General features: G+C 56.9%; 1 protein-coding gene across 7 annotated transcripts in view; it reads right to left on the bottom strand.

Annotated features, from left to right (window-relative positions):
• The window catches only part of LOC125448462 (pleckstrin homology-like domain family B member 3), a 46,024-nt gene extending 23,882 nt beyond the window's left edge, over positions 1 to 22,142 (bottom strand). For 3 of the 7 annotated variants that reach the window (XM_059641362.1, XM_059641366.1, XM_059641367.1), the window contains exons 1-7: positions 21,906 to 22,142; positions 11,602 to 11,845; positions 10,841 to 10,969; positions 8,227 to 8,364; positions 2,085 to 2,204; positions 899 to 1,054; positions 408 to 494 (exon numbers count right to left, since the gene is read on the bottom strand). In XM_059641362.1, the coding sequence (XP_059497345.1) occupies positions 408 to 494; positions 899 to 1,054; positions 2,085 to 2,204; positions 8,227 to 8,364; positions 10,841 to 10,969; positions 11,602 to 11,790 (819 nt within the window). In that variant the 5' untranslated portion in view covers positions 11,791 to 11,845; positions 21,906 to 22,142. Of the gene's footprint in view, positions 1 to 407; positions 495 to 898; positions 1,055 to 2,084; positions 2,205 to 8,226; positions 8,365 to 10,840; positions 10,970 to 11,601; positions 11,846 to 14,679; positions 15,151 to 16,272; positions 16,491 to 21,905 lie in introns of those variants that run through there. The other 4 variants (XM_059641363.1, XM_059641365.1, XM_059641364.1 and 1 more) reach the window with 4 other exon arrangements.
• Between the last annotated feature and the right edge of the window lie 1,356 nt (positions 22,143 to 23,498).

The following is a 23,498-nucleotide window of genomic DNA, read 5'->3' as shown; positions in this document are numbered from 1 at the left end:
GAACTACCTCCACACCCTTGCCTTCGTCCCCATGTCCCTGAAATCCCGCAGGATCCCAAAAGCCCTGTCAGATTGTCCGATCAATGTCAAACACTGATCCAATTGTCAATTGTGGGACAGATTCTCGCGATATTGTGGGTGGGGGAATAGCTTGGGTTCAGATTTACAGATTCCCTCCCCAGTGCCCAAACCAAATCGCCATCACATCCATCACTACAGAGCCTGGTTTGTGGGATCTTCCCCTATAGTTTATCCGCAGAATCCAGCAAGGCCTCAAGAATGGATCCTGATCCATCTTAAGGCCGCCATTTTGATGAGCTTCCCGCTCTTTCAGGACGGAACCAATCGCAGTGGTTGGTCAGGGTGTACAGCGGATGTCAGGAGGGCGGGGTCAGGGGTCAGCTCACCGTGCCAAGGGCCTTTCTCTGCCGCCTATCCCGGTCAACCTGCTCCTTGATCTGCTCGAGCTGCTCATCCAGGCTCCTCACTCTCTCCTGAAACACAAGAGGGGCCCCCAGTGACGATGTGTCGCCAAACTCGCCCCCACCACCCCTGAAGGCCAAAGGCCGAGAACAACAGGCCCCAACCCTTCCCTCCCCCCTCACACGACGCGATCGCCCAGCTCTCTCTGTCTTGGAGATGCACCTTATCCCTCACATAAAGCATACCCTCCTCATGTCCCAAATGGTGTATATTTACCTTCTCACACCCAAGACAAGGCTCAGAGGGCCTTGTAAATTGAAGTGATAGGGCCGATATTTGGGATTATTACACCCTTACCATTGATATCTAAGGGTTAATGAAAGAAATTTGGGAAACACAACCCCAACCCTGCTGTGTTTATGGCTCCATCATTCCCCCATCTTTCCCCCCCATGCCCTCTTCTCCACTCATGCACCTCTCTGTCTGCCTCCCGTTTCTGACTCAGAGACAGCTCCTCCTGCAACTTCCGATTCTGGGTCTCCCTCTCCTCCTCCAAGCTGCTCAGTCTCTCAAGCCACTGAAACTCCAGCTCCTCGAAAATCTTCTGGGCCACCTCCAGGTCTTCGGCCTCCTGCACAGAAAGAGCCCGCGCATCAGAATGATCAGGTCACCAACTGTAGGACTAAACCTACAGACCCACACTCGGAGCACTGTGCACAGTTCCAGTCTCCGTATCCCTCAGTTAGACCCACACTCGGAGCACTGCGCACAGTTCCAGTCTCCGTATCCCTCAGTTAGACCCACACGCGGAGCAACGTGCACAGTTCCAGTCTCCGTATCCCTCAGTTAGACCCACACTCGGAGCACCGTGCACAGTTCCAGTTCCCGTATCCCTCAGTTAGACCCACACTCGGAGCACTGCGCACAGTTCCAGTCTCCTTATCCATCAGTTAGACCCATACTCGGAGCACCGTGCACAGTTCCAGTCTCCGTATCCCTCAGTTAGACCCACACTCGGAGCACCACGCACAGTCCCAGTCTCCATATCCCTCAGTTAGACCCACACTCGGAGCACGGTGCATAGTTCCAGTCTCCGTATCCCTCAGTTAGTCCCACACCCGGAGCACCATGCACAGTTCCAGTCTCCCTATCCCCTCAGTTAGACCCACACTTGGAGCACTGTGCACAGTTCCAGTCTCCGTATCCCTCAGTTAGACCCACACTCGGAGCGCCGTGCACAGTTCCAGTCTCCGTATCCCGTAGTTAGACCCACACTCGGAGCACTGTGCACAGTCCCAGTCTCCGTATCCCTCAGTTAGACCCACACTCGGAGCACCGTGCACAGTTCCAGTCTCCGTATCCCGTAGTTAGACCCACACTCGGAGCCCCGTGCACAGTCCCAGTCTCCGTATCCCGTAGTTAGACCCACACTGGGAGCACCGTGCACAGTCCCAGTCTCCGTATCCCTCAGTTAGACCCACACTCGGAGCACCGTGCACAGTCCCAGTCTCCGTATCCCTCAGTTAGACCCACACTCGGAGCACCGTGCACAGTCCCAGTCTCCGTATCCCTCAGTTAGACCTCCAGGTTGTGGGGCTGGGAGGGGGTGGAATGTGGGGGTTTCTGCCGGACGCAGTTTGTAGACGGCAGTGCCTGCTCACCTCCTGTGGCTGTTCCTTGGGCCCACACCTCGGCTGTTCCTCCGATGATCGCTCTGCCTCCCCGAAACTCCTCTGAGCAGCCTCCATTTTCCCCCGAGCGCTCTCCAGCTCTGCCCTGGCCTGGAAACGCAGAGGGACAGAGGCTGAGAGAGTGACCCTCCGAGGGGGCCGTGACCCTTCACCTCCAGGGTGACAGGTTTTCTTGCCTGCTCCCTGTGCCCCTTTGCTAACCCCTGGAGGTGAAAGTTTAAAGTTCGAGCCAGTGTCCATGGGATTGCAACCTGTTGCAGGAATGATGACGCACCCACCCAGCGTGCCAACCGCCAGGTACCGAGAGCTAAGGTACTCCCCGCGACAAGCCAAAACACACCCCAGGGAGTCTGAATGAAAGATCAGTGGAATCCTATGGCAAGAAAGCAGGCCCTTCAGCCCAACCTGTGCATGCCGACCAAGTCTCCCAAACTAAACCAGCCCCATTTGCCAGCATTTGGTCCATATCCCTCTAAACACATCCAAATGCCTTTTAAATGTAGTAACTGTACTAGAGCCCACCACTTCCTCTGGCAGCTCATTCCATTCACACCCCCTGCGTGAAAAAGTTACCCCTTGGGCCCTTTTAAATCCTCTCCCTCTCACCTTAAACCTGTTCCCCTCTAGTTTTAGACTCCCCCACCCTGAGGAATAGCCCCTGTCTGTTCCCCTTCTCCATGCTCCTCATGATTTTATAAACCACTACAAGGTCACCCCTCAGCCCCCGACGCTCCACGGAAAACAATCCCACATCAAACCCTCCATTCCCAGTAACGTCCTCTTGTGAAGACCCTCTAGCTGAATAGTATCTTTCCATAACTAGGTGACCAGAACTGCACACAGAATTCCAGAAGAGGCCCCACCAACGCCAACATGACGTCCCAACTCCTACACTCGAAGGTCCACGCGAGGAAGGAAAAACCTGGAAGCGGGAAGGTGTTAGGGAGAGCTCGGGGGGGGGTTGGGGATCGAAAGGGTGGAGGTCATTTACTCATTCTGTCACTGCACTGCTTTGTGAAGGAATAAGTTATCCCCAAGTTCCTCCCCAAGGATCCCTCCCGTTGCAAACTTCAAACAAACAGTTCCAGCGCAATCTCTGCTCAAGTAGCGACGTGAAACAGGGCGGTCAGGGAATCAGGAAGGGTCAGAGAATGTCAGCCTTTATTTCGAGGGGCTGGGCTACAAGAGTAGGGGAAGTCTTACTGTGACTGCTGGTGAGATCAAATCCGGAGACAATGGACTCAGAGTATGATCGTTGGACCGTTAATCCGGAGGCCTGGATACCATTCTCAGTGGGGGTGGGGTTGGCCGGGTTCGGATCTCACCACGGCAGATGGTGGAGTTAGGATCCAGTAAAATATCTGGAATTAAGAGTCTAATGGGTAGCCGTGATTCCGCTGTCGGAAAAGCCCACCCTGGTTCACTAATGTCCTTTGGGGGAGGGAACAGCCTTAAATGGTCTGACCTATATGTGACTCCAGACCCCCAGCAATGTGGTTGACACCAAACTGCCCTCTGGGCAATTAGGGATGGGCACTAAATGGGGTTTAGAAGAATTGGGGGGTGATCTCATTGAAACATGTTGGATTCTGAAGGGGCTTGACAAGGTAAATGCTGGGAGGATGTTACCCCGTCACTCGGAGGGGCTAGGACCAGGGGTTATCGTCTCAGAATAAAGGGGCACCAAATGTAAGACTGAGAGGAGGAGGAATTTCTTCTCTCGGGGGCTATCAGTCTTTAGTGCTCGTTGTCACAGAGAGCTGTTGAGGAGGAGGGAGCAGAGTCGAGATGCTTGATCAGTCCGGTAATGAAGGGAGGGGCAGGAAAAGTGGATGTGAGAGCTGTTGAAGCAGCCATGATCCTGTTGAATGGGGGAGCAGGCTTGAGGGGCCGAATGGCCAACTCCTTTTCCCATTTCTTATGCCCTTCAGCTGGCAGAGAAAGTTTCCATGCGATGCCCCCATCTCGTGATTCTCACAAGTTGGTCCTTGCTGACTACTAACGCGCTCAGGGCCGTTCAGCAAGTGACTGAGGGGCAGAATGGCCTCCTCCGATTCAACAGGCGTTGACAGGAAGGGGCAGGCAGACTCCACGCAGTCCACTCCGAGGGTGCCCAGGGAATACCTCTTCCATTCTGCGAAAGGCAAGAACGGCCGCTTGTGCCCCCGCAGAGAGTCAGCAAGCACAGAGCGGGCCGAACGGCCTCCCCCAGAGCAGCTACTTGGAGACTGGAGGCCAATGGAACTGGAAACGTTCATTCGGTGTCCAGCCTGGTGGCAATGTTGCAATACCTGGGTAGGCCACACGATGGCAGGACAGGACCAGCTTCCACTGGGTAGGGTAATAAAATGTGAGGCTGGATGAACACAGCAGGCCCAGCAGCATCTCAGCAGCACAAAAGCTGACGTTTCGGGCCTGGACCCTTCATCAGAGAGGGGGATGGGGTGAGGGTTCTGGAATAAATAGGGAGAGAGGGGGAGGCGGACCGAAGATGGAGAGTAAAGAAGATAGGTGGAGAGGAGAGTGTAGGTGGGGAGGTAGGGAGGGGATAGGTCAGTCCAGGGAAGACGGACAGGTCAAGGAGGTGGGATGAGGTTAGTAGGTAGCTGGGGGTGCGGCTTGGGGTGGGAGGAAGGGATGGGTGAGAGGAAGAACCGGTTAGGGAGACAGAGACAGGTTGGACTGGTTTTGGGATGCAGTGGGTGGGGGGGAAGAGCTGGGCTGGTTGTGTGGTGCAGTGGGGGGAGGGGACGAACTGGGCTGGTTTAGGGATGCAGTAGGGGAAGGGGAGATTTTGAAACTGGTGAAGTCCACATTGATACCATATGGCTGCAGGGTTCCCAGGCGGAATATGAGTTGCTGTTCCTGCAACCTTCGGGTGGCATCATTGTGGCACTGCAGGAGGCCCATGATGGACATGTCATCTAGAGAATGGGAGGGGGAGTGGAAATGGTTTGCGACTGGGAGGTGCAGTTGTTTGTTGCGAACCGAGCGGAGGTGTTCTGCAAAGCGGTCCCCAAGCCTCTGCTTGGTTTCCCCAATGTAGAGGAAGCCGCACCGGGTACAGTGGATGCAGTATACCACATTGGCAGATGTGCAGGTGAACCTCTGCTTAATGTGGAATGTCATCTTGGGGCCTGGGATGGGGGTGAGGGAGGAGGTGTGGGGACAAGTGTAGCATTTCCTGCGGTTGCAGGGGAAGGTGCCGGGTGTGGTGGGGTTGGAGGGCAGTGTGGAGCGAACAAGGGAGTCACGGAGAGAGTGGTCTCTCCGGAAAGCAGACAGGGGAGGGGATGGAAAAATGTCTTGGGTGGTGGGGTCGGATTGTAAATGGCGGAAGTGTTGGAGGATGATACGTTGTATCCGGAAGTTGGTGGGGTGGTGTGTGAGAACGAGGGGGATCCTCTTGGGGCGGTTGTGGCGGGGGCAGGGTGTGAGGGATGTGTCGCGGGAAATGCGGGAGACGCGGTCAAGGGCGTTCTCAATCACCGTGGGGGGAAAGTTGCGGTCCTTAAAGAACTTGGACATCTGGGATGTGCGGGAGTGGAATGTCTTATCGTGGGAGCAGATGCGGCGGAGGCGGAGGAATTGGGAATAGGGGATGGAATTTTTGCAGGAGGGTGGGTGGGAGGAGATGTATTCTAGGTAGCTGTGGGAGTCGGTGGGCTTGAAATGGACATCAGTTACAAGCTGGTTGCCTGAGATGGAGACTGAGAGGTCCAGGAAGGTGAGGGATGTGCTGGAGATGGCCCAGGTGAACTGAAGGTTGGGGTGGAAGGTGTTGGTGAAGTGGATGAACTGTTCGAGCTCCTCTGGGGAGCAAGAGGTGGCGCCGATACAGCATCAATGTACCGGAGGAAGAGGTGGGGTTTGGGGCCTGTGTAGGTGCGGAAGAGGGACTGTTCCACGTAACCTACAAAGAGGCAGGCTTGGCTTGGGCCCATGCGGGTGCCCATGGCCACCCCCTTAGTCTGTAGGAAGTGGGAGGTGTCAAAAGAGAAGTTGTTGAGTGTGAGGACGAGTTCAGCTAGGTGGCTGAGAGTGTCGGTGGAGGGGGACTGGTCGGGCCTGCGGGACAGGAAGAAGCGGAGGGCCCCATCCCAGGCCCCAAGATGACATTCCACATTAAGCAGAGGTTCACCTGCACATCTGCCAATGCGGTATACTGCATCCACTGTACCCGGTGCGGCTTCCTCTACATTGGGGAAACCAAGCGGAGGCTTGGGGACCGCTTTGCAGAACACCTCCGCTCAGTTCGCAATAAACAACTGCACCTCCCAGTCGCAAACCATTTCCACTCCCCCTCCCATTCTTTAGATGACATGTCCATCATGGGCCTCCTGCAGTGCCACAATGATGCCACCCGAAGGTTGCAGGAACAGCAACTCATATTCCGCCTGGGAACCCTGCAGCCATATGGTATCAATGTGGACTTCACCAGCTTTCAAAATCTCCCCTTCCCCGACTGCATCCCTAAACCAGCCCAGTTCGTCCCCTCCCCCCACTGCACCACACAACCAGCCCAGCTCTTCCCCTCCACCCACTGCATCCCAAAACCAGTCCAACCTGTCCCTGCCTCCCTAACCGGTTCTTCCTCTCACCCATCCCTTCCTCCCACCCCTAGCCGCACCCCCAGCTACCTACTAACCTCATCCCACCTCCTTGACCTGTCCATCTTCCCTGGACTGACCTATCCCCTCCCTACCTCCCCACCTATACTCTCCTCTCCACTTATCTTCTTTACTCTCCATCTTCGGTCCGCCTCCCCCTCTCTCCCTATTTATTCCAGTTCCCTCCCCCCATCCCCCTCTCTGATGAAGGGTCTAGGCCCGAAACGTCAGCTTTTGTGCTCCTGAGATGCTGCTTGGCCTGCTGTGTTCATCCAGCCTCACATTTTATTATCTTGGAATCTCCAGCATCTGCAGTTCCCATTATCTCCACTGGGTAGGGAGTCACTCTGCAGCAGGAAGGGCAACAACATCCCCAGGGCCTGGCAAAAACTACTTCCTCAAAGCGCCCTGATAGGAATTCACCATCCGGAATGTTCCGAAAGATAGCAAACCCATCCTGAGGGTTTTGCAATGACAAAATACACAACACATCCATGTCCCCCCATCAAACACCCCCAGGACAGGGACAACACGGGGTTAGGTACAAGGTAAAGCTCCCTCTACACTATCCCCCCATCAAACACTCCCAGGTCAGGGACAGCACGGGGTTAGGTACAAGGTAAAGCTCCCTCTACACTATCCCCCCATCAAACACTCCCAGGTCAGGGACAGCACGGGGTTAGGTACAAGGTAAAGCTCCCTCTACACTATCCCCCCATCAAACACTCCCAGGACAGGGACAGCATGGGGTTAGATGCCGAGTAAAGCTCCTTCTACACTGTCCCCCATCAAACACTCCCAGGACAGGGACAGCATGGGGTTAGATGCAGAGTAAAGCTCCTTCTACACTGTCCCCCATCAAACACTCCCAGGACAGGGACAGCACAGGGTTAGGTACAAGGTAAAGCTCCCTCTACACTATCCCCCATCAAACACTCCCAGGACAGGGACAGCATGGGGTTAGATGCAGAGTAAAGCTCCTTCTACACTGTCCCCCATCAAACACTCCCAGGACAGGGACAGCACAGGGTTAGGTACAAGGTAAAGCTCCCTCTACACTATCCCCCCATCAAACACTCCCAGGACAGGGACAGCATGGGGTTAGATGCAGAGTAAAGCTCCTTCTACACTGTCCCCCATCAAACACTCCCAGGACAGGGACAGCATGGGGTTAGATGCAGAGTAAAGCTCCCTCTACACTATCCCCCCATCAAACACTCCCAGGACAGGGACAGCATGGGGTTAGATGCAGAGTAAAGCTCCTTCTACACTGTCCCCCATCAAACACTCCCAGGACAGGGACAGCATGGGGTTAGATGCAGAGTAAAGCTCCCTCTACACTATCCCCCCATCAAACACTCCCAGGACAGGGACAGCATGGGGTTAGATGCAGAGTAAAGCTCCCTCTACAGTGTACTCCATCAAACACTCCCAGCACCATGATTCATGAAGGGCTGAGGGAAGGAAAGGGAAATGAAGCTCCTGTTGTTGAATAGCCCTACCTTGTCTTTCTCAGATAGCAGGGTCCAGTCGAGTCCTGCAATGCAGGAACAAAGCTCCTCTTGAAACCGCTGCTCTCTCTCTAACTCCCTCCGTTGAGCTTCAAGTTCACCCTGGATCAGAGCCAACTCCATCTGTCCCTGAGGGAACAACATCTTTAAACTCCTGGACAAAAACTCAGCATCAGGCTATGGCTACCCGCCCCCTCAAAACCATTTCTGCACACACCAGGCTCCTGTTCCCGATCCCAGTAAAACACCCTCTTCGGAGGGTCAGTGCTGAGGGAGTGGGCAATGTCGGAGGGTCAGTGCTGAGGGAGCCCCACACTGTCGGAGGGTCAGTGCTGAGGGAGCCCCACACTGTCGGAGGGTCAGTGCTGAGGGAGTGGGCACTGTCGGACGGTCAGTGCTGAGGGAGAGCCGCACTGTCGGAGGGTCAGTGCTGAGGGAGCCCGCACTGTCGGAGGGTCAGTGCTGAGGGAGCCCGCACTGTCGGAGGGTCAGTGCTGAGGGAGTGGGCACTGTCAGTGGGTCAGTGCTGAGGGAGCGGGCACTGTCAGAGGGTCAGTGCTGAGGGAGCCCCGCACTCTCAGAGGGTCAGTGCTGAGGGAGCCCCGCACTGTCGGAGGGTCAGTGCTGAGGGATCCCCGCACTGTCGGAGGGTCAGTGCTGAGAGAGTGGGCACTGTCGGAGGGTCAGTGCTGAGGGAGTGCGCACTGTCGGACGGTCAGTGCTGAGGGAACGCTGCACTGTCAGAGGGTCAGTGTTGAGGGAGCCCACACTGTCGGAGGGTCAGTGCTGAGGGAGCCTGCACTGTCGGAGGGTCAGTGCTGAGGGAGCCTGCACTGTCAGTGGGTCAGTGCTGAGGGAGCGGGCACTGTCAGAGGGTCAGTGCTGAGGGAGCCCCGCACTGTTGGAGGGTCAGTGCTGAGAGAGTGGGCAATGTCGGAGGGTCAGTGCTGAGAGAGTGGGCACTGTGGGAGGGTCAGTGCTGAGGGAGCGGCGCACTGTCGGAGGGTCAGCGCTGAGGGAGTGGGCAATGTCGGAGGGTCAGTGCTGAGGGTGCCCTGCACTGTGGGAGGGTCAGTGCTGAGGGAGCCCCACACTGTCGGAGGGTCAGTGCTGAGGGAGTGGGCACTGTCGGAGGGTCAGCGCTGAGGGAGTGGGCAATGTCGGAGGGTCAGTGCTGAGGGAGTGGGCACTGTCAGTGGGTCAGTGGTGAGGGAGTGGGCACTGTCAGTGGGTCAGTGCTGAGGGAGCGAGCACTGTGGGAGGGTCAGTGCTGAGGGAGCGGCGCACTGTCGGAGGGTCAGCGCTGAGGGAGTGGGCAATGTCGGAGGGTCAGTGCTGAGGCTGCCCTGCACTGTGGGAGGGTCAGTGCTGAGGGAGCCCCACACTGTCGGAGGGTCAGTGCTGAGGGAGTGGGCACTGTCGGAGGGTCAGCGCTGAGGGAGTGGGCAATGTCGGAGGGTCAGTGCTGAGGGAGTGGGCACTGTCAGAGGGTCAGTGCTGAGGGAGCCCCGCACTGTCGGAGGGTCAGTGCTGAGGGAGCCCCGCACTGTCGGAGGGTCAGTGCTGAGGGAGCCCCGCACTGTCGGAGGGTCAGTGCTGAGGGAGCCCCGCACTGTCGGAGGGTCTGTGCTGAGGGAGCGGGCACTGTCGGAGGGTCAGTGCTGAGGGAGCCCCGCGTTGTCGGAGGGTCAGTGCTGAGGGAGCCCCGCACTGTCGGAGGGTCAGTGCTGAGGGAGCGCCGCACTGTTGGAGGGTCAGTGCTGAGGGAGCGCTGCACTATCGGAGGGTCAGTGCTGAGGGAGCGCCGCACTGTCGGAGGGTCAGTGCTGAGGGAGCGCCGCCCTGTCGGAGGGTCAGTGCTGAGGGAGCGCCGCCCTGTCGGAGGGTCAGTGCTGAGGGAGCGGGCACTGTCAGAGGGTCAGTGCTGTGGGAGCGGGCACTGTCAGAGGGTCAGTGCTGAGGGAGCGGGCACTGTCAGAGGGTCAGTGCTGAGGGAGTGGGCACTGTCGGAGGGTCAGTGCTGAGGGAGCGGGCACTGTCACAGGGTCAGTGCTGAGGGAGCGCCGCCCTGTCGGAGGGTCAGTGCTGAGGGAGCGCCGCCCTGTCGGAGGGTCAGTGCTGAGGGAGCGGGCACTGTCGGAGGGTCAGTGCTGTGGGAGCGGGCCCTGTCGGAGGGTCAGTGCTGAGGGAGCGGGCACTGTCGGAGGGTCAGTGCTGAGGGAGCGGGCACTGTCAGAGGTTCAGTGCTGAGGGAGCGGGCACTGTCAGAGGGTCAGTGCTGAGGGAGCCCCGCACTGTCGGAGGGTCAGTGCTGAGGGAGCGCCGCCCTGTCGGAGGGTCAGTGCTGAGGGAGCACGATTGAGAATCTCGGAAAAAAAATAAGTGCAGCAAGATCCCGGAAAAGTTGACAGCATTCTATTTCTGGGTTTGTCGCAGATTATCGTGTCTGAATGGCCTTTCTCTTCCTATGAAACAGGTTGAAGAAGGGAGTCGGGCTGAATGTCCGCCTGCCAGTCATGTGTTTGCCCTGCTGTATCTTGGTTCCTGAATGCTGTACCAGGGCCTGGGTACGATGGTAATGACCTGCTCCACTTGCCCCATGTACCTCTGGGTCCATCCCTTCATGCTCCAGTTCGAAGTCAGTGAGACAGGGGCTCGGTACAGAGACCTGGGATCCTGCCTTGAGCTGTTCCAAGTCTGTCCAGCTTCTCTGACGACCTGAGATGGATGGTTTCTACAGGCAGGACAGACAGGGCCTCGTCAGGCTAACGCGAGAGATTTCAGATGATGCTGAGCCATCCTTTCAAAAATCATTCCATATCCTCTCCGCCTCCATTTCCCACATTCCCACCTCGAGTCCCACACTATCAACCATTGACCAGGAACTCAACTGGGACCCACCACATAAACGCAGCGAGTAACTCCCCTCCCGACTCCCCGCAAAGCCTGTCCCACCATCCCCAAGGCACAAGTCAGGAGTGGGATGGAATACTCCCCACTTGCCCCTGGATGGGGGCAGCCCCAACAAGAAACTCGACACCATCCAGGACAGAGCGGCCCCCACTCGATTGGCCCCACATCCACAAACATCCCACTCCCTCCCCCCACCGACGCTCAGTCGCAGCAGTGTGTACCATCGACAAGATGCTCTGCAGAGATTCACCAAAGATCCTCAGGCAGCACCTTCCAAACCCATGACCCACTTCCATCGGGAAGGACAAGGGGCAGCAGATACATGGGAACACCAGCCCCCTGCAAGTCCCCCTCCACTCCCCATCCTGACTTGGGAATATATCGCCGTTCCTTCAGTGTCGCTGGGGGGTAATCTATCGACACAGACAGTGGGAGTGAACGCCTGAGCAGTACCTGAGCCAATGTGGCGAATGACACACTCGATGTGTCCTCAATGTCAGGAGCCATGTCCTTCAGAATTCCCCCGTCAGCCACATTTTCAGGGCTGCATCGACGTGGAGCTGTTACAGAGTCCTTGGGCACACCCTGCCCCACGACGCCCTTCTCCTCCTCATTCCACACTCCTCTGGCCAAGTCGATCATGCTCTACCTTTGGAAGTGATGGGCTCGAACTCCGATGCTCCCAGTGATTGGCTGCCTGCAAACACAACAGGAACAACAGTCGGTAATTATTGTCCCACACACCACATCCACCGCCATCAGGCACTCCTCACAGCACCTCACTCACCCTCCGACAGTGCCCGCTCCCTCAGCACTGACCCTCCGACAGTGCCCGCTCCCTCAGCACTGACCCTCCGACAGTGCGGCGTTCCCTCAGCACTGACCCTCCGACATTGCCGCTCCCTCAGCACTGACCCTCCGACAGTGCCGCGTTCCCTCAGCACTGACCCTCCGACAGTGCCCGCTCCCTCAACACTGACCCTCCGACAGTGCCCGCTCCCTCAGCACTGACCCTCGGACAGTGCGGCGCTCCCTCAGCACTGACCCTCGGACAGTGTGGCGCTCCCTCAGCACTGACCCTCCGACAGTGCGGCGCTCCCTCAGCACTGACCCTCCGACAGTGCAGCACTCCCTCAGCACTGACTCTCCGACAGTGCCCGCTCCCTCAGCACTGACCCTCCGACAGTGCCCATTCCCTCAGCACTGACCCTCCGACAGTGCGGTGACCCTCAGCACTGACCCTCCGACAGTGCAGCACTCCCTCAGCACTGACTCTCCGACAGTGCCCGCTCCCTCAGCACTGACCCTCCGACAGTGCCCATTCCCTCAGCACTGACTCTCCGACAGTGCCCATTCCCTCAGCACTGACTCTCCGACAGTGTGGCGCACCCCCAGCACTGACCGTCTGACAGTCCCCACTTCCACAGCACTGACCCTCCAACTGTGCTCTCCCATCTCCAACCCCTTCTCCTCCAGACCCTGCACTCCTTCCCGAACTCCATCCCCTCCTCCTACAGCACCTACACCCCTCCCCAATCTCCGTCCACTCCTTCTCCAACTCATAGACCCCTCCCCCATCACAATCCCATCCACCTCCAGCCCCTAAAACCCCTTCCCCATCCCTGTCCCCTGCTCCCCCAGCCTCTTCTCACTTCCCCATCTCCACTCCCTCAGCACTGACCCTCCGACAGTGCGGCGCTCCCTCAGCACTGACACTCCGACAGTGCCCTCTCCCTCAGCACTGACCCTCCGACAGTGCCTGCTCCCTCAGCACTGACCCTCCGACAGTGCCCACTCCCTCAGCACTGACCCTCCGACAGTGCCTGCTCCCTCAGCACTGACCCTCCGACAGTGCGGCGCTCCCACAGCACTGACCCTCCGACAGTGCGGCGCTCCCTCAGCACTGACCGTCCGACAGTTCTCCTCCATCTCCAACCCCTCCTCCTCCAGACCCTACACTCCTCACCCATCTCCAACTCCTCCTCCAACCCCTACGCTCCTTCCCTTCCTCCTACAGCGCCTACGCCCCTCCCCCATATCCGCCCACTCCTTCTCCAACTCATAGACCCCTCCCCCATCACCATCCCCTCCACCTCCAGCCCCTACACCGCTTCCACATCCCTGTCCCTGTCCCCTCCTCCCCCAGCCCCTACTCACTTCCCCATCTCCACTCCCTCAGCACTGACCCTCTGACAGTGTCTGCTCCCTCAGTATTGACCCTCCAACAGTGCAACGCTCCCTCAGCACTGACCCTCCAACAGTGCCCGCTCCCTCAGCACTGACCCTCCGACAGTGCGCACTCCCTCAGCACTGACCCTCCGACAGTGCCCACTCCCTCAGCACTGACCCTCCGACAGTGCGCACTCCCTCAGCACTGACCCTCCGACAATGCCCACTCCCTCAGCACTGACCCTCCGACAGTGCCCGCTCCCTCAGCACTGACCCTCCGACAGTGCGGCGTTCCCTCAGCACTGACCCTCCGACAGTGCCGCTCCCTCAGCACTGACCCTCCGACAGTGCGGCGCTCCCTCAGCACTGACCCTCCGACAGTGCCGCTCCCTCAGCACTGACCCTCCGACAGTGCCGCTCCCTCAGCACTGACCCTCCAACAGTGCCCGCTCCCTCAGTACTGACCCTCCGACAGTGCCCACTCCCTCAGCACTGACCATCCGACAGTGCCCGCTCCCTCAGCACTGACCCTCCGACAGTGCCCGCTCCCTCAGCACTGACCCTCCGACAGTGCGCACTCCCTCAGCACTGACCCTCCGACAGTGCCCACTCCCTCAGCACTGACCCTCCGACAGTGCGCACTCCCTCAGCACTGACCCTCCGACAATGCCCACTCCCTCAGCACTGACCCTCCGACAGTGCCCGCTCCCTCAGCACTGACCCTCCGACAGTGCGGCGTTCCCTCAGCACTGACCCTCCGACAGTGCCGCTCCCTCAGCACTGACCCTCCGACAGTGCGGCGCTCCCTCAGCACTGACCCTCCGACAGTGCCGCTCCCTCAGCACTGACCCTCCGACAGTGCCGCTCCCTCAGCACTGACCCTCCAACAGTGCCCGCTCCCTCAGTACTGACCCTCCGACAGTGCGGCGCTCCCTCAGCACTGACCCTCCGACAGTGCGGTGACCCTCAGCACTGACCCTCCGACAGTGCAGCACTCCCTCAGCACTGACCCTCCGACAGTGCCCGCTCCCTCAGCACTGACCCTCCGACAGTGCCCACTGCCTCAGCACTGACCCTCCGACAGTGCCCACTTCCTCAGCACTGACCCTCCGACAGTGCCCACTTCCTCAGCACTGACCCTCCGACAGTGCCCACTCCCTTAGCACTGACCCTCCGACAGTGCCCGGTCCCTCAGCACTGAGCCTCCGACAGTGCCCACTCCCTCAGCACTGACCCTCCGACAGTGCCCGCTCCCTTAGCACTGACCCTCCGACAGTGCCCGGTCCCTCAGCACTGACCCTCCGACAGTGCCCACTCCCTCAGCACTGACCCTCCGACAGTGCCCGCTCCCTTAGCACTGACCCTCCGACAGTGCCCGGTCCCTCAGCACTGACCCTCCGACAGTGCCCGCTCCCTCAGCACTGATCCACCGACAGGAACAAATGTGGGGGAGCAACATCTATGTCTGTCCTCGAATGGGCACGATGAAGTCTCTCAGCAGGAGGCTGTGATCCTGTGTCTCTCTTTTACAAAACCAATGATATTTCGGTCAGAGAGACGACAGCAACACACCCTCCCTGAACGATTCCCCCCACTTGTCATGCTTTGAATTGCAAATAACAGTTTCCATTTCCTCTTTCCGATGTTCTGATGTCGTCAGTTCTGCTCCTGTACACGCTTCTCCTTTTACAAAGGTCTGCAGGGAAATGCGACTACATGAAGCATCACGCAACTGAAAGCAAGTTCCCTTTGGCAGCAGGATTTCGGATTCGCCCTGAATCTCGATCACTCCTCGCCCCCTCTTACTGACTCACACTCACACACAGCTCCCTTTTCAACTGTCCCCCTCCTTCGGCCCCTACACCCCACCCCCATCGCAAACTCCTCCTCCTCCAATCCTACACCCCACCCCCATCTCCAACCCGTCCGCAAACTCCAACCCCTCCTCCTCCAGCCCCTTCACCCCACCCCCATCCCCAACCCCTCCCCCATGTCCAACCCCTCCTCCAACTCCAACCCCTCCTCCTCCAGCCCTTTCACCCCACCCCCATCCCCAAACCCTCCTCCATCTCCAACCCCTCCTCCAACTCCAACCCCTCCTCCTCCAGCCCCTACACCCCACCCCCAACTCCAACCCCTCCTCCATCACCAACCCCTCCTCCTCCAGCCCCCTCACCCCACCCCATCCCCAACCCCTCCTCCATCTCCAACCCCTCCTCCATCTCCAACCCCTACACCCCACCCCCATCTCCAACCCCTCCTCCATCTCCAACCCCTCCTCCTCCAGCCCCTTCACCCCAACCCCATCTCCAACCCCTCCTCCATCTCCAACCCCTCCTCCTCCAGCCCCTTCACCCCAACCCCATCTCCAAACCATCCTCCTCCAACCCCTACACTCATCCCCCATCTCCAACCCCTCCTCCTCCAACCCCTACACTCATCCCCCATCTCCAACCCCTCCTCCTGCAGCCCCTACACCCCTCACCCATCTCCATCCCCTCCTCCTCCAGCTCCTACACCCTTCCCCATCTCCATCCCCTCCTCCTCCAGCCCCTACAGCCTTCCCCATCTCCGTCCCCTCCTCCCACAGCCCCTACAACCCCTCCACTCCTCCTTATCACCTGCATCTGCGTCCAGTCCTTATGGTCCGAATTTACTGGAGACAGTTTGCTTTCCCTGCGAGGCACTCGAGAGGTGTTTTGTTGTGTGGGTGATACATGAATGCAAGATGTTTGCTCGGAAGATGGCAATGAAGATCGATGCCCGGGGTTGGGGGGGAACATCATTTCCTGGCTGAGAATGCTTGTATTGACAGGGGGCTAGCGATCCAGGAGACATTAGATAAAAATTCAACGTGAAATGACATTGGGCTGATGGAGACGGTGTCATCAATCTCAGGATTATTGTATACCATTGCCTGGTTCACTGATGGGGAGACAAAACTGCCAACCTTACCTGGTCTGGGCCTACATGTGACTCCAGGCCCACCGCAATGTGGCTGACTCTTAATTGCCCCCGGCATTAGAGACGGGCTATAAACGTGGGCCCAGCCAGTGATGTCCAGATCCCAGCCTTAAACTAAAAACTGTCGGAGGGTCAGCACTGAGGGAGTGGGCACTGTCGGAGGGTCAGCACTGAGGGAGCGCCGCTCTGTCGGAGGGTCAGCACTGAGGGAGCGCCGCACTGTCGGAGGGTCAGTGCTGAGGGAGCGCCGCGCTGTCGGAGGGTCAGTGCTGAGGGAGCGCCGCTCTGCCGGAGGGTCAGTGCTGAGGGAGCGCCGCACTGTCGGAGGGTCAGTGCTGAGGGAGCGCCGCACTGTCGGAGGGTCAGTGCTGAGGGAGTGGGCACTGTCGGAGGGTCAATGCTGAGGGAGCGCCGCACTGTCGGAGGGTCAGTGCTGAGGGAGCGCCGCACTGTCGGAGGGTCAGTGCTGAGGGAGTGGGCACTGTCGGAGGGTCAGTGCTGAGGGAGTGGGCACTGTCGGAGGGTCAGTGCTGAGGGAGCGCCGCGCTGTCGGAGGGTCAGTGCTGAGGGAGCACCGCGCTGTCGGAGGGTCAGTGCTGAGGGAGCACCGCTCTGTCGGAGGGTCAGCGCTGAGGGAGCACCGCGCTGTCGGAGGGTCAGCGCTGAGGGAGTGCCGCACTGTCGGAGGATCAGTGCTGAGGGAGCACCGCGCTGTCGGAGGATCAGTGCTAAGGAGGGAGGGGGTGAAGTTGCCTCGAGCTGCTGCAGTAAAGATGTGATGAGCTGATGATGCAGTGAGAGGTGTCAGTGAGAGCGATTACAATCTCTCTCTCTCTCTGTGAAACCTGATCTTGTCTTGTGACTCAATCAACCTGTTTAACGAGATTTCCATCACTGATTAACGCAGAACTGTTTAAAGGGGCTATGGTTTTACAGTGAGATGTGGGGCTAATGCCATTCAGCCTGTTGATTCTATCCCAGAGCTGCCCTGTCCTTCTTGCCTACAGCTCGCACAGCAACAAAGCGACATTTTTAATCAATTTGTAATTTTAAGCTGTCCAGTCCTAACGCTAACCTTTATCCATTCCTGTGCTTCCTCAGTTGGGACCATCGGTAAATATTAGATACACCCCAGAGACCAGGGTGTGTTTGGCCATTCTGGTTTCTGGAATTCTCTTTTGGGAAGAGCTGACTCAGTGTGTGCAGGGAATTAAAATGTACGACAGTGACACACTGGCATCCACAGACTGAGGGAAAGGGACGGGCAGATCAGGGCGGGCACTGGAGCTATGCCAGGCAAACTGACTCATCCTCACAGGCTGAGTGGCTCAGTGGTTAGCACTGCAGCCTCACAGCTCCAGGGACGCGGGTTCGATTCCAACCTCGGGCGACTGTGCTAACACAGGCGTTCTGTCGGAGGGTCAGCGCTGAGGGAGCGGGCACTGTCGGAGGGTCAGTGCTGAGGGAGTGGGCACTGTCGGAGGGTCAGTGCTGAGGGAGTGGGCACTGTCGGAGGGTCAGCGCTGAGGGAGCAGGCACTGTGGGAGGGTCAGTGCTGAGGGAGCGGGCACTGTCGGAGGGTCAGTGCTGAGGGAGCGGGCATTGTCGGAGGGTCAGTGCTGAGGGAGCGGGCATTGTCGGAGGGTCAGTGCTGAGGGAGTGGGCACTGTCAGAGGGTCAGTGCTGAGGGAGCGGGCACTGCCGGAGTGTCAGTGCTGAGGGAGTGGGCACTGTCGGAGGGTCAGCGCTGAGGGAGCGCCGCACTGTCGGAGGGTCAGTGCTGAGGGAGTGGGCACTTTTGGAGCACATTAGGGTCTCTGGATCATTAATGCGGTGATAATCCAACTCTGTCCTCGGGGCATTTCATGTTGGACAGTGTAGAAGGAGCTTCACTCTGTATCTAACCCCATGCTATCCCTTTCCTGGGAGTGTTTGATGGGGGGGACAGTGTAGAGGGAGCTTTACTATGCATCTAACCCCATGCTGTCCCTGACCCGGGTATGTTTGATGGGGGGCAGTGTAGAGGGAGCTTTACTCTGTATCTAATACCGTGCTGTCCCTGCCTGGGAGTGTTTGATGGGGGACAGTGTAGAGAGAGCTTTACTCTGTATCTAACCCCGCCCCGCATTGTGGAGCTGGACAAACAACAGGCCATTCAGCCCCTCCCCTCCACGCGGAAGGATAGCACAGCAGCTCGCTCTGACAATCAGTGAGGTGATGGTTAAAGTGCCCACACACACTCAGTTAAACCACACGACCCCGTCACCTTTTCTACAGCAAGAACAGGGCGAGCACACTGATGTAAAAGCAAACAACGGATGAAGTGACATTTGTGGGAGAGAGTTCTGAAGATTTCCCAGGCATTCCTGTTTGGGAAATGCTTCCCCATCTCACTGCTAACAGGACAAATTTGTAAAATCTCTCTGCATCCTAGAGTCCCTGACCAGGGGAAATAGTCTCTCAGCAAATACCCTTCCGATTGTTTGAATTGATCACAAATATTTGTTGTAAAGTTGGAGTTTGTGTATCAATGAACAGCTTGGTTTGAAATGCAAATTTTTTTTTGATATGAGGGGAACAATGTTATCGCTGTTTGTGTTTGAAACCTCTCTGTCTGTCACTGTCATCTCCTTTCGCTAGAGGCAAACACAGAGCAGCCAGCTTTTTAATCAACAATGAAAAGAGCCAGGACTGAGCTCACCTCCAGCTCACTTAAACAGGCCGTGAAAGGCACAGCTATCCATGTGGCCCACTGACACAGTACTGGCTCGCTCCCGAACCAATGCCCAAGTGAATCCAACACTCCCAACCTCTCTCTACTGAGCACTCAATTATGAAGCAATCCCCGCGCCGACAGCACGGCACTCTCTCAGCACTGACCCTCCGACTGTGCCCGCTCTCTCAGCACTGACCCTCCAACAGTGCCCACTCCCTCAGCACTGACCCTCCGACAGTGCCCACTCCCTCAGCACTGACCCTCCGAGTGCCCACTCCCTCAGCACTGACCCTCTGACAGTGCCCCCCTCAGCACTGACCCTCCGACAGTGCCCACTCCCTCATCGCTGACCCTCCGACAGTGCCCGCTCCCTCAGCACTGACCCTCCGACAGTGCCCGCACCCTCAGCACTGACCCTCCGACAGCAAGGCGCTCCCTCAGCACTGACCCTCCGACAGTGCCCGCTCCCTCAGCACTGACCGTCTGACAGTGCCCGCTCCCTCAGCACTGACCCTCCGACAGTGCGGCACTCCCTCAGCACTGACCCTCCGACAGTGCCCGCTCCCTCAGCACTGACCCTCCGACAGTGCGGCACTCCCTCAGCACTGACCCTCCGACAGTGCCCACTCCCTCAGCACTGACCCTCTGACGGAGCCCACTCCCTCAGCACTGACCCTCCGACAGTGCCCACTCCCTCAGCACTGGCCCTCCGACAGTGCCCACTCCCTCAGCACTGACCCTCCGACAGTGCCCACTCCCTCAGCACTGACCCTCTGATGGTGTGAGACAGAGAATGAGTATGTATGACAGAGAGAGAGACAGTGAATGAGACACAGAGAGAGAGTGAGTGTGAGAGGGAGGCTGACAGAGAGAGACACCATGGGAATTGCAGATACTGAAGAATCCGAGATAATAAAGTGTGAGGCTGGATGAACACAGCAGGCCAAGCAGCATCTCAGGAGCACAAAAGCTGATGTTTTGGGCCTAGACCCTTCATCAGAAAAGGGGGATGGGGAGGGGGTTCTGGAATAAATAGGGAGAGAGGGGGAGGCGGACCGAAGGTGGATAGAGGAGAAGATAGGTGGAGAGGAGAGTATAGGTGGGGACGTAGGGATGGGATAGGCCAGTCCGGGGAGGACGGACAGGTCAAGGGGGCGGGATGAGGTTGGTAGGTCAGAGAATGGGGTGTCTGAGAGAGAGGGAGTGACTGTGACAGGATGAAAGTGACAGAGATATGAATACGTTCGAGGGTGATACAGAGAAGGTGGGTGTGTGAATGAGAGTAATGTTGGGGGGATTGGTTTGAGGATGATAATAAAAATGGTGAAAGTACTCAGAGAAGGAGATAAAATGTGAGCATAACGGACGGAGAAATTGTGTGGGAGAGTGACGGGGGAGAGTGGGAGTGTGTGACAGACGGAGAGTGTATGTGTGTCCGTTTGTGTGTGAGAGAGAGAAAGTGAGCAGGAGAGAGAGAGAGAGTGTGTGTGTGTGAGTGTGTGTGTGTGTATGTGTGTGTCTGTGTGTCTGTGTGTGTGTGGGAGAATGTGTGCATCTGAGAGAGTGTGTGTGAGAGAGAGAGAGTGTGTGTGTGTGTGGGAGAATGTGTGCATCTGAGAGAGTGTGTGTGAGTGTGAGAGAGTGTGTGAGAGTGTGTAAGACAGTGAGTGTGTGCGTGTGTGTGAAAGAGAGGGTGTGTATCAGAGAGTGTGTGTGAGAGTGTGTGTGTGAGAGTGTGTGTGTGAGAGTGAGTGTGAGAGAGATTGAGTGTGAGAGAGAGTGTGTGAGAGTGAGTGACTGTGAGAGAATGACTAGGAGAGAGTGAGTGTGAGAGAGAGTCAGTGTGAGAGCGTGAGTGCGTAAGAGAGTGAGTGTGAGAGAGTGTGTGGTGATGTGAGAGCGTGAGTGTGAGAGAGAGTGAGTGTGAGAGAGTGTGTGAGAAAGAGTGAGTGTGAGAGAGAGTGACTGTGAGAGAGTGAGTGTGGTGAGTGTGAGAGCGTGTGAGAGAGCGTGAGTGTGAGAGAGAGTGTGAGAGAGAGTGAGTGTGAGAAAGAGTGTGAAAGAGTGAGTGTGAGAGAGACTGTGAGAGAGGGTGAGTGAGAGAGAGTGACTGTGAGAGAGTGATTGTGAGAGTGAGTGTGAGAGAGAGTGAGTGTGAGTATGAGAGCGTGAGTGTGAGAGTATGAGAGAGAGTGAGTGTGAGAAAGAGTGAGAGAGCGTGAGTGTGAGAGAGCGTGTGTGTGAGAGAATGACTGAGACAGTGAGTGTGAGAGAGAGTGAGTGTGAGAGAGTGAGAGAGTGTGTGAAAAAGAGTGTGAATGAGTGACCATGAGAGTGCTTGAGTGTAAGAGAGGTGAGTGTGAGAGTGTGAGTATGAGAGAGCGTGAGTGTGAGAGAGAGTAAGAGAGAGTGAGTGTGAGAAAGAGTGTGAGAGCGTGCGTGTGAGAGAATGACTGTGAGACAGTGAGAGAGGAAATATGAGAGAGTGAGTGTGAGAGAGTGAGAGGGTGAGAGTGAAAAAGAGTGAGTATGAAAGAGTGACTGTAAGAGAGAGTGTGAGAGAGTGAGTGAGAAAGAGTGTGTGTGGGAGAGAGTGAGCGTGAGAGAGTGAGTGAGTGTGAGTGAGTGAGTGTGAGTGAGAGAGTGTGAGTGAGAGAGTGTGAGAGCGAGAGTGAGAGCGCGAGAGTGAGTGTGAGTGAGAGAGTGAATGTGAGAGAGCGAGAGTGAGTGTGAGAGAGAGTGAGTGTGAAAGTGAGGGTAACAGGGACAAGGTGCTCCATTTGCGGCAGCGTCCTGAGCAGCTGGCAGCAGTGAATTTTCTGCGGGAGGGCACATAATGAGCGGGTCCACCCCTTTAAGACGTTTCGAGCTGAAACGTTGAACCAAGAGCAGCAGGGAATCGTTTTACCTTGTGACCTGTAACAGAAAGAACGATTGCCGTGGGTCGCTGGCTCACTGAGTTCTCCCTCTGGGCGAACCAAATCCCTCCTGTCGTGATCGTCGTTCCTTCTCCTCGCTTCGGGATCTTCTTCTGTGCCCTGTCCTTCTGGTGAATTTCTGATCTCTGCCTCTCGTTTGTATCGGCTCAATTTCAGGGCGTCACTGACTTGGGGATTTCAGAGATGCTGGGGTTGAGTGAGACTCAGAGTCCCTCCCTCCCTCTCTCTCTCTCTCTCTGTGTGTTTGTGAATTCATCCCAAAGTGCATGAACAACTGGTTCAGTGGAACTAGCTGGTTTAGCAAGACTGCCAGCTGCTTGTCAAGAACTGTTTTCAGGCAAAATACTGAGAGAAAAACAACAGGAGACAGAGCAGGGAAACAGAGAGAGAGGTGGAGGCGGGAGGGAGCCTGGTGCAATGAACAGAAAGAGTGAGCAGCAGAAAGAGAGAGAGTTGGGGTTTGGACAGAGAAAGGAGGGTGAGAGATGAATTGAGACAGAGAGACAGGGAAAGGAGTGCGTGGAATTGGAGAAAGAGTGGAAGGGAGAGAAGAGAAATACATAAAGGAGAGAGAAATCGGTTTTAGAGAGAGATAATAAAATGTGAGGCTGGATGAACACAGCAGGCCAAGCAGCATCTCAGGAGCACAAAAGCTATTGTGCTCCTGAGATGCTGCTTGGCCTGCTGTGTTCGTCCAGCCTCACATTTTATTATCTTGGAATTCTCCAGCATCTGCAGTTCCCATTATCTCTGGTTTTAGAGAGAGGCAAGGTTCAAATGAATGCCTGGGGAGACATGGCCTGAAAAAAAAATTTAAAAGATTTTGACCTGAGCCATCGCAGATTATGCTTCTGTCTCCCCAACCTGAGCCGTGGAGAATTTCCAGCCTGAACCAGTTTGGTCTCAGATGACCAGTTTTCACCGGTTGGGTCTCTGTTTAATTCTGACCTTCAGTGGCACCAGGGTTCCCAGCCCTACCCCCTCTGTCCACACGTCCCCTGCAAACTGTGCCATTCAGTCCGACATGGTTCACCTCTGGAGCAGTATTCCCAAAAGTCCTGGAATCCATCCAGGAACATGAGGAGTCAGGCCCCATCATGAGAGCCGTGATAATCATTTGAGTTCACTCCAAGGCAGAAAGGAACAGAAATCCACTCTGTTCGAAGTGATCGAACTTAACCTGCTCAATGATCCAGAGTGTGAACCACAATCCCATCCCGCCCAAATCCCTGTGGGAGTCAGTCTCACATTCCCACTCTCTGTCTGGGGAAGTGTTTCTCCTGAATTCCCTGTTGGATTTACGATGTCAAATCCGTTACGTTCATCATCCCAGTGCCATTCACTCACATTCCCTGCATTTACTGCACCTTCAAATTCCCACTTCTGTTTCCAAACACTCCCTCCCAATCCCTTTAACCCCCTCCAGCCCCTACACCCCTCCCAATCCCTTTAACTCCCTCCAGCCCCTACACCCCCTCCCTATCTCTGTAACTCCCTCCAGCCCCACACCCCCTCCCTATCTCTGTAACCCCCTCCAGCCCCTACACCCCCTCCCTATCTCT

The sequence above is a fragment of the Stegostoma tigrinum genome, chromosome 41 (genome assembly GCF_030684315.1).
Source record: "Stegostoma tigrinum isolate sSteTig4 chromosome 41, sSteTig4.hap1, whole genome shotgun sequence".
Classification (NCBI taxonomy): Eukaryota; Metazoa; Chordata; class Chondrichthyes; order Orectolobiformes; family Stegostomatidae; genus Stegostoma; species Stegostoma tigrinum.
Note: the sequence above shows the minus strand (reverse complement) of the source record. Positions and strands in the feature narration are given on the sequence as shown.